Source organism: Pristiophorus japonicus, unplaced genomic scaffold (assembly GCF_044704955.1).
Source record: "Pristiophorus japonicus isolate sPriJap1 unplaced genomic scaffold, sPriJap1.hap1 HAP1_SCAFFOLD_733, whole genome shotgun sequence".
NCBI lineage: Eukaryota > Metazoa > Chordata > Chondrichthyes > Pristiophoridae > Pristiophorus > Pristiophorus japonicus.
This window is the reverse complement of record NW_027254649.1, coordinates 87,037-105,244: the sequence shown is the minus strand read 5'-3', so window position 1 is coordinate 105,244 and position 18,208 is coordinate 87,037. Positions and strand designations below refer to the sequence as shown.

Genomic DNA, 18,208 nt, shown 5'->3' with positions numbered 1-18,208 from the left:
AAAGCCTTCTGAAAGTCCAAATATACCACATCAACTGGTTCTCCCTTGTCCACTCTACTGGAAACATCCTCAAAAAACTCCAGCAGATTTGTCAAGCATGATTTCCCTTTCACAAATCCATGCTGACTTGGACCTATCATGTCACATCTTTCCAAATGCGCTGCTATGACATCTTTAATAATTGATTCCATCATTTTACCCACTACCGATGTCAAGCTGACCAGTCTATAATTCCCTGTTTTCTCTCTCCCTCTTTTTTTTAAAAAAAGTGGGGTTACATTGGAGTGGAGGGTAGCCATAGGAACTGATCGAGTCTATGGAATGTTAGAAAATAACTGTCAATGCATCCGCTATTTCCAAGGCCACCTCCTTAAGTACTCTGGGATGCAGACCATCAGGCCCTGGGGATTTAATCGGCCTTCAATCCCATCAATTTCCCCAACACAATTTCCAGACTAATAAGGATTTCCCTCCATGCCTCCTTCTTACTAGACCCTCTGACCCCTTTTATATCCACAAGGTTGTTGGTGTCCTCCTTAGTGAATACCAAACCAAAGTACTTGTTCAATTGGTCTGCCATTTCTTTATTCCCGTTATGACTTCCCATCATTCTGACTGCAGGGGACCTACGTTTGTCTTTACTAATCTTTTTCTCTTTACATATCTGTAGAAGCTTTTGCAGTCTGTTTTAATGTTCCCTACAAGCTTCCTCTTGTACTCTATTTTCCCTGCCCTAATCAAACCCTTTGTCCTCCTCTGCTGAGTTCTAAGACGGGTTCGATAACTGTTTGCATAGAAAGTCTGACATGCCCCCAATGCCTGCAGCAACTCCCTGCTGAGCACCCCTGCAAGCATTCAAGCTTCTACAAGCTGAAACCCAAGCAATTTACACATGGATTTTGAGAAATGTGCACGTAACCCCAGCTACCATTTGGGAAATAAAGCCACTATTTAGATTACAACTCTGCAGTTCTGTCCTGGGAACCTGACGGCCCAATATCCCCTCATTCTATATTTAAGGCCACCAATCTCCTGTAGGTGCATTGGAAGCCAAGGAGTGCATGAGGATTAGGTCTTCCGTGTATGGAGTGCCCAGAGAACTGCCCGAATAAAAGGATGACTGGCCCTTTTGCCATTAGTGTCAGTCTGCATTACCAGGTGAAGTGAGACTACCTTTGCAAAAAACAATGGGTTACATTGCAGATCAGGACACGGAGCCAGTGCTGTATGCCAGGATATTCGCAGCAACACAAGCAGACTGATGCGCTGAACTGACTCGGCATATTAAGCCAATGGAAGAGGTGGGTCTCTGCTGCCAGTCCATTTATACTAGCTAGTGTCATGGATGACACTCAAGGAAAATGAAAGCACCCTAGACATCCCACTTGTCAGTTCATTATTTTGTCAGTTCATTATTTTGTCAGTTCATTATTGTGCCAGTTAATGCACCAGCAATGCTACTCGTCAGTTACTTGATAAATATTCAACAGGACACCAATGCTGAAGCAGGATAACTGGATGATGTGCGAGGTACAACATGGCTATATTCAAGCCGCCACACAATCAATCTACAGGCCACTTAAAAAATAAACTGCAATGAAGGAGGAAACAGAATCGGCTGCTGTCCAGCATATCTACCGCTCCTAGTAAGGGTTATATATGGATCATGCTTTCCAACCTTGTGAGAACACATTAAAAGTACTGAATTAAAAGTACTGAAAACATAGAAAACTCCAATGAGAGCAGCTTTCACTAAAATAGATATTACCTACTTTTTTTGGGGGGGGGGGGGGGGAGGAGGCGGCAGCGGAAGAAAAGAACTTCATACAATCAACTTTTTGGAATGTTAATCCCAGGATGTTTTTTGGATGGCCTTTATCCAAGAAAGAATAGCATTCGAGAATAGGGGCTGTGGGCAGGTATCACAAGTGTTCATCACAGCAACGGCTGGGCCTCGATATGAATAGTACCCAAGAGACTTTACAGACGCAGACTCTATGAATTACCATCTGCTTACAACACCCAAATCAGGATGCCTTCACACAATTTAAACTCCCAATAGAAGCCCGTCAGCACATGAGGACGCTCACACCTGATTAGCTTCACAAGGTAGAGCAATGGTACAACAAAAGCTATAGTTGAAATGTTCCAGAAACATGGCACTAAGTAATAGGCATGTGCCAAAATTCAACCATTTGGATTGCCAGCAATCATTAAACAAACCAATGTGGCTTTCAAACTTATCAGGTTTAGAGTTCTTCACAAGCCTGTGTCTTTATACTTCATTGTTTAAAAGATGAAATGTCTAAATCTGTATCACACTCTTTATTTGCACTGGTTTAACATGAATAAAAGATATTCGAAGGGGGAAAAAAGTTGTATAAAAAGGCAACGTAAAGACGGAGAAGTACATCTCGATTATAAAAATTATGCCGGCTCTCAGACTGACATCACGCTTGTTAATTTAGAACAATTGCTATTGCCTCAGAAATGTAGCATATTGCACTTAGCTTTTCTTCTCTCTGAAACTTGGGGCCCAAGTTTCCACATGATTTGCGCCTGATTTTTAGGAGCAACTGGTGGAGAACGGACTATCTTAGAAATCGCAATTCTCCACATTTTTTTTTCTGCAGTTCTAGTCAGGTAGAACAGTTCTACTTTGGAACAGAATTTTTTCTTCAAAAGGGGGCGTGTCCAGCCACTGACGCCTGATTTGAAAGTTTCCACAGTGAAAACGTACTCCAAACTAAAGTAGAATGGAGCAAGTGAAGATTTTTGTAGAACTGAAAAAACCTGTTCTACACATTAAAAAAATCAGGCGCAGGTTACAAATTAGGCGTCCAGAACGAGGTGGGGGGGGGGGGGGGGAGGGAAGTCATTAAATTCTATAATAAATCCTTATTTATACTTATACAAATATTATATAAATAAATCCAACCTGAATAAACATTTATAAGCAAAGAAAAGATTAAATAAACCATCTTCCTACCTATGTGAAAGTGCTTCAGCCAGGGAGAATTCTGAAGCCGTTCGTGCCGCTGAGCGGGACAGGGGGGGGGGGGGGGGGGGGGAGAAAGCCGTTCGTGCTGCTGAGCGGGAGGGGAAGAAAGCGGTTTGTTGCCACGGAGGGGAGGGAGGGGAAGGAGACAGCGGCTTGTTGCCGTGGAGGGGAGGGAGGGGAAGGAGACAGCGGCTTGTTGCCGTGGAGGGGAGGGAGGGGAAGGAGACAGCGGCTTGTTGCCGTGGAGAAAGGGGAGGGAGGGGAAGGAGACAGCGGCGTGTTGCCGCGGAGAGGAGGGAGGGGAAGGAGACAGTGGCTTGTTGCCGTGGAGAGAAGGGAGGGAGGGGAAGGAGACAGCGGCTTGTTGCCGTGGAGAGGGGGGAGGGAGGGGAAGGAGACAGCGGCTTGTTGCCGTGGAGAGGGGGGAGGGAGGGGAAGGAGACAGCGGCTTGTTGCCGTGGAGAGGGGAGGGAGGGGAAGGAGACAGCGGCTTGTTGCCGTGGAGAGAGGGGAGGGAGGGGAAGGAGACAGCGGCTTGTTGCCGTGGAGAGAGGGGAGGGAGGGGAAGGAGACAGCAGCTTGTTGCCACGCAGGGGAGGGGAGGGAGGGGAAGGAGACAGTGAGAAGATTGCAAGTGCTGATGGCAATGTGATTTTATTAAAAAATGTTCAAAAAGTAAACAGCTACAAAGAACTACAAAAATGGCCGAGTGCCAATGTTTTTTTTCACACTGAGCATGCGCGAACGCTCCAACATGCATCGGTGCCGGCAGGAAAAAAACTAATTTAAATAGTACCCGCCCCCTCCCACTTACAAAATCGGCGCGAGTGTAGGCTCCGCCCCCCTGGGTGCCGCACCAAACAGACAAGGAGCTGCAAAGCGCTCGAGAATAGCGCGTTTTTTTTCTGGCGCCGTTTTAGGCACGAAAAACGGGCGCCCAGCTCGGAGGGGCGCCCGTTTTTTTATCCTGTGGAAACTTGGGCACTTGGTTTCTAGTCTCGATAGGCTCATACAGTAACTACTTGCTTGCAATATGGACAAGACTTGCCATCATTACCTGTTTAACAGTTATTTGTAATGTAAAAACATGTAAATATTAGGAGCTGGAATTTGCACATTTAGCAAACTCTTCCCCACCCAGTTACCTTGCGGGTTTCTCTCAATAAGCAGTGGACAAGGATTTTCAAACTGGGAGAGATATCGGTTTGACGGTCATCCGATTTCTGCATTCTTGCATGTTTATTTCTGTTGTCGTAAACTAATAAAGACAGAGTCTGCAATTGAAGCACCGTTTTTTTTTAAAGGCAGCTGCTATTATCCAAACGTTAGAATGGGGGGGAGGGGGTCCCTCGAGGGTACATCATTTGCGGGGCAACACTAGAAGTATGAATTGGTATGGGGAGGTACACCATAGCCAGAATTTTGAAGGCCATTATTCTAGGCAACTCGAATGCTTCATAACATTCAGAGGGGCACACCCATCAGTCTTCGTCTCAAGTATAGATTAACTCTACAGAGTGACAGCTCCTTGGACTTCAGCCTTAATAGTTTCACAATTAATGGAAGCAGAAAGCTTCATTGCATTTCTTCCTTCTAACAGCTCACATTTTGAAAGGTGCCATTTCCATCAATGAAAATTTGATTTGCACATTTAGAAGAACATTTTCGGAAAACATTGGTAGGTGAGCACTCACAGATGAAAATGGTAGATTAACAATTAGTCAATAAATTTGTTTTTTCCATTACTTTAGCTATTTTTATTTAAACCAGATTAGAAATAAACCTTGGCCATCACTGGATGTCAGTTCCACATGTGCTGTAACTATGTGATTGTTTGAGTGCGTCTGCAGACATTGTAGTGCCCCTCACTGTAAGAAAATGGCAATCTGCAGCTCTGCCACTAGGATTTCAGTAAAGCGCCATAGGGACATTCAAAGTCATTCTCTATAATCACTTCAACTGTGAAATCCACCCAAAAGTACAATTCTAGATTCTGTCCTTTCAAACTTGGGTGATATCCAGAAACAGCACTGCGCATTGCATAAAACTGGGATAAAGGTACAGTTACTGGCGATGGTCACATGGGAGCAATGAGGAGAAGAGTTGAGCATCGAGGTGAAGAGTTGAGCATCAAACAAGCAGACCGAGCAACATTAAAACGCTTTGGTTTTAAGTGTGATTTTTCCTATCAGAATACAAAATGTCCAACATTAATATCATGTTTAAGTCTAACTCAAGAACTGGGGAACATAATTGATGCTGATCCTCCAGTGCAATAAGAGATTAGTGGACTTTCAGAACTGCCGACTGTTGCTCAGGAAAAATGAAAGATCCGTAAGACTATTCAAAGAGCAAGGAGTTTCTCCAGTATCTTGGCTGATGTCGAAAGACTAACTGGTTATTCATCCCACTGCTGTTTGTCGGATCTTTGCGCAAAATGGCTGCTCACCGACAGGATTCAGATCTTTGCAACTCAAAGAATTCATTAGTTGTGAAGCATTAGGAGACATTGGTGATAAGGTGTTCCATAAATGCACACTTACGTTTCTTTAACATTGCTTAATGTTTCATGTCTGCAGATTAAGACTGGACAGTAACAGACCACAGCACAACACATTGCTGAACATTCTGACCTTCCATTCAAAACATGTCATCTGAATGAAGATTTGGCTCCTGCATTATTGAAAATGAATTGCTACAAGATGAAATGGCAGCATGCATTCAAAACAAGAGGCTCCATGTCCATTCTAAACTACATTTAGAAAAGATACAGAACACTAACTGCATCATTTGGTAAAGATAAAATTGGATTCCACAAGCGTGCTGACAACACCGAGCCCTACCTCTCTATCATCCCTCCACTGCCTGTGTCAGCTTGCACATCCGACATCCCGTCCTGGCTGCCATTTTTATCAGTTAAACATGGGGAAGACCAAAGTCAGTGTGTTTGGCACCAGCTACAAATTCTGTTCACTCACCACCAATTCCACCCTTTACCTCAGGCTAAACCAGACTGTTCACAACCTTAGTGTCCTATTTAACCCCGAGCTGAGATTTCAACCCCATATCCTCTCTCATCACAAAGACAGCCTACCTCCACAACATCTCTGCCCTTGCCCCAGCCCGTATGCTGCTGAAACCCTCATCCATGCTTTTATCACCTCCGGACTGCAGTAATCCAACTCTCTTCTGGCCGAACACCATCATCTACCCTTCACAAACTTCAGCTTATCAAAAGCTCTATTGCCATATCCTAAGCATTAAATCCCGCTCACCGATCACCCGACTCGGTTTCAATTTGTTTAATTATGCCTCTATAAATCCCATTTCCTACGCTCAAGCACTATAAAAATACAATTTACTGGTGTTAAAATATAAATGCTGATATCAACAAATTATTATTTTTAAATAAAAGTAGCAGCCCTAATATGGCATTGCAGTTTTGAGGAAAACTATCAGCAATACACGGAGGGTAAAGATCTGAGAGAACAATGAAAGTGCACTCAGTAATTGCACTTACTGTACAGTCCATTCTGCAGCAGACTACAAATAATACTCTACATTGGGGATGAACTTAGCCTCCTATCCGCCTGACGGGAGAGTAATGAGACAACAAGTACCGAGCGTGGAACTCCACTCAAGTTTACGTCACAACTGTACATAATGTAACCAACGAGACTGTGACTGAAATCTGTTGTACATCTGGACAATGTTCAACTTTTCTAAAGGTGCTTTACTCTTCAAAACACTTCAAGGAAAAGATTTCTACAGAGTACTGTAAATACAGCACCTAGAAATACTTGGATATGTAAATAGCATCAAACAGGCCACACAAACTTCCAAGGCTATTTAAAAAGTAAGCAGCTTTTGAGGTATGGTGTTTAGTTTTCTTAGTAGCCTCCCTAAAAACATTTTGTATCGCAATCTCTGAAAGCATCATTAGTACAAGGGGTTTGTTTTTTCTTTTGGGAGGTTAGAAAAGAACTTGCAAAGAAGAATTTTTTTTTTTTTTTAGAAACTACTGCATTTATTCAAGCATGCAGAAAGTCTTCACTGCAGCCATAAGCTCCTGCTCATTGACGTACAGACAATAGAATATACTTTCCATACTTCAGCATAGGAGACATTTTACACTCAACTTAGACAGAAGGCAACATTCGAGTCCAATTTCATATCCTCCCCCTCCCCCAATTGTCTAAACAGGCGATCAGCTTCACATACGCAATGGACCACATCACAAGTGCAAAACCAGTTCATAAAAGCGAGTTAATATATCACTCAAGTCGACTTCAAAACTAAATGCCTTTAATTAGTGCTATTTTTAGATACGAATGTATCTGAATACTGTTGTATGACAGGGTGCTCTTTTTAAGAAATGCATTACAGTATCACTTGTCTGTTGTTCATGAATGCTCAATTTGCTCTTCTTTCTGCATGTGCTTTCATGAGTCTGGTGTAACCAACAGCTAAGAGTTGCCCAAAGTCCACCTTCTGCAATCCTGTGATATACAGAATATTTGACCCAGCTCATCATTACCTGCTGCATTTTCTAAATTACAACAGTGACAACACTTCAAAAAGTACTTTATTGACAGTAAAGCACTTTGGGAAGTCCAGTGGCCGTGAAATGCGCTATATAAATATGCAAGTCTTTTTCTTGCATTTCACATATTGAATCCACGTTCAAAATTATGAAAGGTTTTGATGGCGTACGGTTTCCACTGGCAGGAGGATAGTAACCAGAGTATGCAGATTTAGGATAAATGGCAAAAGAACCAAAGGGGAGAGATTGTTTTAAAAAAACATAATAAACCTGCTGGTGTAGATTAACAGTGAAAAGAAAAGACTAAATAGGCTTCTGAGCAACAAGCAACAAATAAAAAGGAGGGACCAGTGAAATTTATGTAAAGTGGGACAAATGGTATGACGAAATGACATCAGTGACTTTCTACAATATTATTAATTCAGTGACACTGCCAAAATGGACATTTGCATTGTAAAGCATTCATTTCAACTTCAATGATACACATAAGTTCAGAGAAATTCTCTAAATAGAAGTAAATCCGTAACATGAACACCTCGTTCTCTCTGCCACAATAATCCAAAGATCATTTTTTATAATCAATTTCAAAACAGAACCATGATCAGAGTGACCTTAAAAGTGGCACAGCACGTTACTAAGGTGGTTAAAAAAAGCATTACTTGAGTTTATAAAGAGAGACTATAAAAACAAAGAGATTATGCTAGAACTTTTATAAATCACTGGTTAAGCTTCAACTGGAGTACTGTGGACAGTTCTTGACACTACACTTCAGGAAAGATTTAAAGGCCTTAGAAAGCGTGCGGAGGAGGTTTGCCACGATGTTACCAGGGATGAAGGATTTCAGTTATGAGGAGAGTTTGGAAAAGTTAGGACTATGAAGATTAAGAGGCGACCCAATAGAGTTTTATGATAAACGGTTCTCAGAATAGAGAGAAAAACTATTCCCTCTGGCGAGTGGGTCAATAACTAGGTCAGAGAATCACAGATTTGATCAACCATGTGTCCGCCCATTCCACCAGCCTGTCTATGCCCTCTTGAAGTCTATTACTATCTTCCTCATGGTTTACAACACTTCCAGGTTATGTGTCGTCTGCAAATTTGAAATTGTGCCCTGTACCCCCAAGTCCAAGTCATTAATGTACTGTATATCAAAAACAGCAGTGGTCCTAGTACCTATCCTTGGGGAACGCCCCGTATTCCTCCCGCCAGTCCGAAAAACAGCCATTCACCAAAACTCTGTTTTCTGTCCTTTAGGCAATTTTATATCCATGCTGCTACAGCCCCTTGTATCCCATGGATATCAATTTTACTAATAAGCCTAATATGTGCTACTTTAACACCTTTTCAAAGTCCATATACACAACATTAACTGCACTGCCCTCACTCACCCGTTCTATACCTCATCAGAAAACTCAAATTAGTCAAACATGATTTCCCCTCAACACCTCTGTGCTGGTTCTCCTTTATTAGCCCATGCTTGTCCAAGTGGCTGTTAATCTTCTCCCAGATCATTGCTTCTAAAAGCTTCCTCACCACCGATGTTAAACTGACTGGCCTGTAATTGCCGGATTTATCCTTTTCCCCTTTTTTGAACAAGGGTGTAACATTTGCAATCCTCCAATCCTTCGGCATTACCTCAGTATCAAAGGAGGGCTGGAAGATTGTGGCCAGAACCTCTGCAATTTCTACCCTTACTTCCCTCAGCAACTTAGGGTGCATCCAGTCCGGACAGGGTGACTTATCCACTTTAATTACCACTAGCCTGTCTAGTACCTTCTCTTTATCTATTTTTTATCTCATCCAGTATCCCAATATCCTCCTCACTTACCATAGCTTTGGGAAAGTCCTCTTCCTTAGTAAACACTGATGCAAAATACTTTAATACCTCAGCCATTCCTTCTGCCTTCACCAATAGATCACCATTTTGGTCCCTAATCAGCCACACCGCTCCTCTGACAACTCTTTTACTGTTAAAATGTCTATAGATGACCTTTGGATTCCCCTTTATATCAGCATCTGTTCGGTGAAACCACTTTAATTACCATGTGGGCAATAGAAGGGATATGTGGAGAATTTCTTTCCACTCAGTTGTCAGGATGTGGAAGGCTCTATCTGAAAAAGGTGGTGGATGCTTATTCCATAAATAATTTTAAAAAGGAAATTGGACCGGCACTTGAGGATGAGGAACTTAAGAGTTACGGACAAAAAGAGGGGATGTGGGATGAAGCACAACTGCTCTTTCAAAGAGCCAGCACGGGCACGACAGGCCGCATGGCCTCCTTCTGTGCTGCAAGTTTATGATTCTAATGTAGGAAGAGCTGGAGAGCAAGAGCCTCGTTCTACAGTACTTTAAAGCACAGGCACTGCATGAATATCTGCATTTAGATCACTTTACACAAGACCCTCTGTAGAGTCATCTCTGGGAGCCACAGAATAACTAAACAAGACAGTGCATTATGGAGGGGAAAATTTTAATTCACTTTCCAGAAGTAAATATCACAAACATGCATATTCAAACATCACAGAATTAGAGGGTGTATGTTTCTATATTTTACCAGAAGTCGAAACACTTTTCCTGCCCAAAGCCACCACAAATAATCCGTAGCACACATTAAATGAAAGTGTACCCTGGGAGAGGGGGGCAAAGCAATGGAGGGCTTTCCCAAGAGAAAGTTGCAGCTGTTTATTAATATTTGTATAAAAAGTCCTTATGATGGAACCTACTTTCTAAACTGCTACAAGGCTCTTTGCAAATGTAGGATGGGACTCCAAAGAAACCACCAAGGTTTATGAATCTGGGACACTAACAACATGCAGCATTTTAATAAAAATGGCAAAATTATTTTTTGACTAAATAGACAACCCATGTTTACTATTAGTGAGGATATCCTATCCAATAAGTGCCATATCAGTGGGTGGTTTACACAGCACTTTTATATGGTTTATCTATTTGCAGAGCAAACATTAATGCTTGTAAGATTCCACCTTATTTTATGCCCAAAGAGACAATTAAGTCACATTAAATCAAGGTGCCCGAATGCAATATTAGAAGCTATGACATTTCTCCTATCGGTATAATTAATTTTCCAAGGGCAGTGGTGGGATACAGCATTGTTTCGGATTGGTTATCATGCCACCTGTTTTATGTAACCACGCATTGATCTACTGCCTCTTGGGCAATCAGACCACTCTGATCTAATAACCTAAGTAGTTGTGTCCTCAAAGAGCCATGATAAGGAAGCAATTTTTTACACAAAACAAGACATTATTCAAATTCCAGCTGACCCTATCTTATTTGAAATGATGCTTCTACAAACCATGCTCCAAGTTTTATTTTGTTTCATAGTGCTCCTGTGAAGCACCTTGGGATGTTTTACAAGGTTAAAAGGTGCTATATAAATACAAGTCGTTGTTGTTGTATGGAAGCATTTCAGTTCTGAGATTTTTCCATTAACCTTTAGTTAAAAAGCCTCGTTAGAAAACTGGAATTAGCAGGTACTACAACAGATTATTTCAGAAAAATAAACTTACAACCACAACAGGAAAACAGTTTTAAACAATTAAGCATTATGCAAAACCTATAAACTGTTTGTAAGTTTTTAAACAGATAGCTGATGTTGTAATGTTTCACTCAAGTTAACATCTAGTCATTATCAGCAGCACGACAACTCCAGGAAATGAGGCACCAATTCTGGGATAAGACCCCCACCAGAATTGATATTTAAACATCACTGTGGGGAAAGATTTGCTGAGGCAACAAACTACTTTGTGCCTTACACTACATACATTAATGTAGCAATGATCTTTTTTTATAAAAAGATGCTCTCAATGGAACAGCAAGTAAATGCATGGTCTTGTATGATAGCTAGCCACATGGTCCAGAAAGTACCTGGTTCAATTAAGAAATGGCCTGATCTCAGCTGGAGTGCTCCAGTTGGTTTTAATTCCTGTAGTCTGAGGAGGTAAACAAAAATCAGCCTGGGTTTGCTCTTCTAATCTTCACCCAGCAACCCCTGCTGGAAACTGCATGTGTGGACATTGGGCAAGAACAGGGTTGGGCAGGGCTACACTGCCCACAACAGTCAAATAGTCTGAAAACATTCAATGTCTAGACTCAAGACATGAAAAATTGCCACTTAGGCAAAGTAATGGAAGGCTGCCAACAGCAGAATGACAACGCTGCTAAAATCAATGGCCCGGGGAGAGAAAAACTGTTGCTAATTCACTAAAACTCTTCTAAAATGCCCTGTTCACAGGACTTTCCTCAATATTAAAAATATTAAACTCTTCAGGGTTATCCCAAATGCCTGTTCAGTGCCTTTGTGCCCATCTATTTGACTGCTCTTGCTGATGAATCTGCCTTATTTACACTGCTGGGCGTATTACACAGTTATGCAAGCACAGGCAAGAAACTGCACTACTGGCCTGTCTCAGCAGGCAGAAAGCTCCATAAGCTCCTGGAGAAACATGCCTTCAGGTAGTTCTCTACACTTTGAGACAGTACCCTTAAGTCACTCCACAGCACTCCTGGTGGCATCAATGTTGAAGTGCTAAAAGGTCTCTGAAAGAGCCCATTGCAATTATAGAAGGCATAGATATATCTAACCAAATAGAAAGAACATTTGGCAGCTTCACAACTTGATGTCTCAGTTTTGCAGCCAGTACATTCTACAGGTTATTTGCAAGCAAGCATGCATGCGAGTAAGCAATAAGAAATTCAAGCCACATCAACTATATTGCCAAAATAAAATGAAGATTTCAGAACAAATCACCAGGATCCACTCCCAATTTAAATACTGCATTTACAGCGTCACACCCTGCATCACGATTTACATAATCTCCACTTTCCGTGCCCCCGATAAATCCACAGCTTCTCCCCACATCCTCGCCTGATATATATATATATATTTCCTACTACTCCCAAGTGGCCACACTCCTCCTGTCTTTATTCTCCCCAAAGTCTCTCACCTCTACTGGAGCTTCATATTTCCCTCTCCCAAATACTTTAACTTCTCTACTGTACTTCTCGCGCTCTCTCTCTCTCTCTCCCCCCCTCCTTCCTTAAAAGTCCCCACCTTCCATTATGCATTTCTCAACTCCTCGCTTGTTTTCATGACTCTCTTTTCCCCATCCTCCCACCCCTTCAAACTCCAGTCTTCTCTCTTTCCCTCCAAACCCCCACCCTCGCTCTCTCTAACCCTGCCCAACGCCCCGTTCTTCTCTCGAGCATCTCATCCTCTCAAATCCACACACCTTCCGTTGCCGTGCCTTCCTTCCTCCCCGCGGATCCCCGGCCGCTCTCCCTTTACCTCTCGTCCCTCGGTTACCCCGTTCTCCCATCCCCAAATCTCGGCCTCCTCCCTTCCCTTCCCTTCCCTTCCCCCTTCCCCCCTCTCCCTCTCTCTCTCTCTCTCTCGGCGGGATCCCACCCCCGCCCGATGCCGCACTCACCAAACCATGCCATAAGCTCCCTCCCCGATGTAGCTGAGGTTGGTGTATCGAGGCCCGGTGTCGAACACCTGCCCGCGAATCACTTCAGGCCCAGTTGTGCACTGAGACAAAGTCGGCGCTACCGCCATCTTAGTCAGATCACCCGGAATGGCCAAGGCTCGCGCCTATTGGACTGGCGGGCACACGTGACGGCGAACCAACAGGGAGGAGCACGATTGGAGCGCCGCAGACCAGCTGACCCGCAGCTGCCAGCGAGCGATCGGATTGGACGGCCGGAGATCACCTGCGAGCGCCAGAGCGCGCTCGGTGGTTTGTGAGAGGCGGAGTGTTGGAAGGCGGTGAGTAAAGGAGGAGGAAGTCAACATTTGCATTTATACATGATTCAGGACGTCCCGGAGCGCTTTGCTGCCAATGGAGTACTTTTCTCGGACAGTTACTGTTGTAATGGAGGAAACACGGCAGCCATTTTGTACACAGCAAGATCCCACGAACAGCAATGTGATAATGACCAGATAATTAAGGGGTGAACTTACTGAGACGTTTAAGATCATTAAAGGAGTTGATGAGGTAGATAAGAGTGGCCAGAGTTACACAGCCAGACTGCATAAGAACATAAGAAATAGGAGCAGAAGCAGGCCATTTGGCCCCTCGAGCCTGCTCCGCCATTCAATAAGATCATGGCTGATCTGATCATGGATTCAGCTCCCCATAACCCTTATCGCTCAAAAATCTATCTCCGCTTTAAATATGCCGGCTCAACCAAGACATGACATGGCATGATGAGAGAAACGGTGGGAGAATCCAGAGCAAGAGGGCATAATCTTAAAATTAGAGCAAGGCCGTTCAGGAATCACTTCTTCACACAAAGGATAGTGGAAATCTGCGACTCTTCCTCCAAAAAGCTGTTGAGGTTGGGTGTCAATTGAAAATGTCAAAACTGAGATTGATAAACTTTTGTTAGGTACGGGTATTAAGGGTTATGGAACCAAGGCAGGTAAATTAAGTTAACATACAGATCAGCCAAGATCTAATTGAACGGTGAGTAGAGGCATAGAGTACAAAAGCAAGGAAGTTATGATGAACCTTTATAAAACACTGGTTTAGCCTCAACTGGAGTAGTGTGTCCAATTCTAGGTACCGCACTTTAGGAAGAATGTGAAGGCCTTGGAGAGGGTGCAGAAAAGATTTACAAGAATGGTTCTAGGGATGAGAGACTTCAGTTACATGGATAGACTGGAGAAGCTGCAGTTGTTCTTAGAGCAGAGAAAGTTGAGAGGAGATTTGATAGAGCTATTCAAAGTCATGAGGGATCGAGACAGAGTAGATAGAGCGAAACGGTTCCCATTGACGAAAGGTCGAGAACCAGAGAACACAGATTTAAGGTGATTGGCAAAAAAAACAAAGGCGACACGAGGAAAACATTTTGGTTAGGATTTGGAATGCACTGCCTGAAAGGATGGTAGAGGCAGATTCAATCATGGCCTTCAAAAGCGAATTGAATAAGTTCCTGAAGGAAAACAAATTCAGGGCTACAATGAAAGGGCGGGGGAGTGGGACTAGCTGAAGTTCTCTTGCAGAGAGCCGGCACGGGTTCGACAGGCCAAATGGCCTGTACGGTAATCATTCTGTGATTCTATGAAACAGACTCAAGTGGCTAAATGGCCTATTCCTTTTCCTATGTAATCTATTTTAGTGATGTGGATTGAGAGATAAATGTTGGTCATTACACCAGGAAGAGCTTCCCTGCTCGTCTCTGAATAGTGACAGGGGATCTTTTATGTCCACCTGAGAGGGCAGACAGCACCTCGGTTTAATATCTAATGCGAAAGGCAGCATCTCCAACAGTGCAGCGCTCCTCAGAACTGCACTGAATGTATCAGGCTAAATGATGTGTTCCAATCTCTGGGGCTCAATTTTCCCCAGTCACTTGCGCTGTTTTTTTGGCTCACGTCGTATTTTTTTTCCAAGTTTTCCACCTGCGATCTGCACGGCGTAACTGACTTAGTTACGATTTTTCTAGGCCATTTTTTTTAATGTCATGGGGTCGTTCCCTCATGTCTACGCCGTTTTGAATTTTTTTTCGCAGTTTGGCCAACATTTTTTCCTCCTAGGTCGGCGTATCTGGCCACTCCCAAAAAACCTTCTGGGCACTTAAGAAAACCAGCGCAGATTGACAAGTCGGCGCTGAAAGATGCCATTATCAAAATTAATAATAAAGTTCAACTTTTTTTTTAACCTGTCAACGTAGTAAATGTAAATTTGTTGAATTTCAGAAGTTTTCTCTTTTTTTACTCACTCACATGTCACCACCGAACGTCTTGAAGCAAGGCTCGAGAGTCGTAGCTTTGGCTGGCAGAAGCGGCCCTGCGCCGGGACACAGGGGCTCGGGGCTTGCTAGAAAACAAGCCCGGGAGTGGTGTGAGCGACGGGGGGGAGGGGAGAGAGCGAGGTGCCAATCAGAAGGCTTCGAGCCCAGGGAGCGAGGTGCCGATCGGAAGGCTTCTGAAGACCGCAATGAGTGGGGTGGGGGTGGGGTGGATGGCGGGGCGAAGAGAGAAGTGTCGAAATCTCAACCTCCGAAAAAAAATGAATCCGACACTTTCAGCTCCGGCAGAAGTTTCTTTAATTTACTTGCTAGCGAGGGGCAGGTCACACTCAGTCAATGGCTAAGTGAACACCTCCGAAATGGTACAGTTTCACAAGATATTTATACAGTAAAACCCAAGTTATGGCCTCTCCCTGTGTATTGACTCTGTCTTGCAGTCAGTGAATACAGATAAAGAGTTAATTACTACATCCTTGTCCTGACATGGTTTCCAGATATTTCCTTTTGTCAGGGTTATTAGTTGGCCAACCAGCCATTACTCCATGAGAGTGTGGTAATGAGCTATTACCTGTCTTGCATTGTGTCAGGATTTATCCAGTTTCCTAGTCAGTTATCTTTTTGCATCAAATGGATGAGGTCTCTACAAGAGATAATGGCTGGTGGTTTGAGTACTTCGAAAAGGCTGGGATGGAGTGGAACTGGTGTTGTATGGACAATAGGAGAGCACCATGGTGGGTACCTGTCTCAGCAGGACTTGTCTCCTAGCTGTCTGGTGGCTATCAACTATTTCAAGCCAGGTTTAGCTGTTTATGCAAGCCGACTGCTTTATGCAGAAATTTCTGGAAGGACCAGGACTCCATTTTGTTATATATTAAAAAGGGCACAAAAATACCGTGTGGTATCAGCTTAGATAAAAATACATTTCCACAGAAGTTACAAGACTGCAATTACTTAAGGGGGAGGGAGGGAGAGGAGAAGTTTGGATGTAGTCCATCCATACAGACCTTGGGGAGAGAGAGAAAACTGTGAACCTGTCCTGCCTGCTTTCCTGACGTTTTGAGCTTCTTTCAAAGGTAAAATTTAAGGATGGGGGCAATACTGACAATGCTACACCTTGTGCGAGCCTTCTACATCATGGTGCTACGTAGGAGACAATTGATTCAACGTCATCGCATCAAGAACATCAGAGCCGTGGGGTGCTGGCAGGAGGCCTTACCCACCTCGGGTATATCAAAACAGGCATTCATACCTCCACTTGAGTGATGCAGACTGTGTCAGAAGGCTGCGTTTCTGCAAAGAAGTTATAACTGAGATCTGTGAGTTGGTCAAAGCAGACCTGCAACCTAGAAGCATCAGGAGGACTGCTTTGTCAGTTGAAGTGAAGGTTACAGCTGCACTTCCATTCTGTGCCTCCAGCTCGTTTCAAGCTACAACTGGGGATGTGTGTGCCATCTCTCAACATGCAACACATGTCTGCATTCACCAGGTGACAGCTGCACTCTGTGAGCAGAGGAAAGATTTCATAAAGTTCCCCATGACCGCCCAAGCAATCCATGACAGGGCTGTGGGCTTCTCCAGGATTGCTGTCTTCCCAAAGGTACAGGGCTGCATTGATTGTACCCGACACTCGCTCCCCGCCCCCGCCCTGCCTTCGGACCAGACCCGACACCCGCTCCCCCACCCCCCCCGTCCCCCCCGCCTCCAGACCAGACCCGACACCCGCTCCCGGCCCCCCCCTGCCTCCGGACCAGACCTGACACCCGCGCCCCCCCCCCCCCCCGACTGACCCGACCCGACCCGCGCTCCTGTTCCCGCCTCGACCCGACCCAACCCGCGCTCCTGTTCCCGCTCCCCGCCCCCCCGACTCGACCCGACCTGACCCGCGCCTGCCCAACTGGACCCGACCCGACCCGCGCTCCTGTTCCCACCTCCCCGACTCGACCCGACCCGACCCGCGCTCCTGTTCCCGCTCCCCGCCTCCCCGACTGGACCCGACCCGACCTGCGCTCCTGTTCCCGCTCCCCACCCCCCCCGACTGGACCCGACCCGACCCACGCTCCTGTTCCCGCTCCCCGCCTCCCCGACTCGACCCGACCCGACCCGACTCGCGCTCCTGTTCCTGCTCCCTGCCCCCCCAACTGGACCCAACCCGACCCGCGCTCCCGCCCCCCGACCCGACCCCCCCCAGACCCGACCCGACTCCCGCTCCCGGACTGGATCCGACCTGACCTCCCCCCCCCTCCCTCTCTCTCTCTCTCCCCCCCTCCCTCTCTCTCTCTCTCCCCTCCCTCTCTCTCTCTCTCCACCCCTCCCTCTCTCTCCCTTCCCCCCCCCCCCCCCCCCCCGACCCGACCCGACCCGACCCAACCCAACGCTACCTACCTGTAAATCTGGTGCTAGGGACGGCCCTGCCCGAAGTCTCGGGCCGGCCAGTTGAGCCTTCGGTCCCGAAAGGCCTGCCTGAAGCACTTTCACACAGGTAGGAAGATGGTTTATTTAATCTTTTCTTTGCTTATAAATGTTTATTCAGGTTGGATTTATTTGTATAATATTTGTATAAGTATAAATAAGGATTTATTATAGAATTTAATGACTTCCCTTCCCCCCCCACCTCGTCTGGACGCCTAATTTGTAACCTGCGCCTGATTTTTTAATGTGTAGAACAGGTTTTTTCAGTTCTACAAAAATCTTCACTTGCTCCATTCTACTTTAGTTTGGAGTACGTTTTCACTGTGGAAACTTTCAAATCAGGCGTCAGTGGCCGGACACGCCCCCTTTTGAAGAAAAAATTCTGTTCCAAAGTAGAACTGTTCTACCTGACTAGAACTGCAGAAAAAAAAATGTGGAGAATTGCGATTTCTAAGATAGTCCGTTCTCCACCAGTTGC

At 44.8% G+C, this 18,208-nt stretch overlaps 1 protein-coding gene across 1 annotated transcript in view; it reads right to left on the bottom strand.

The window, feature by feature from the left end:
* The window catches only part of mapk1 (mitogen-activated protein kinase 1), a 108,679-nt gene extending 95,520 nt beyond the window's left edge, over positions 1-13,159 (bottom strand). Inside the window, exon 1 of the mRNA XM_070874240.1 lies at positions 12,996-13,159. Coding sequence (XP_070730341.1) covers positions 12,996-13,123 — 128 coding nt within the window. The 5' untranslated portion in view covers positions 13,124-13,159. The remainder of the gene's footprint in view (positions 1-12,995) is intronic.
* Positions 13,160-18,208: the final 5,049 nt, after the last annotated feature.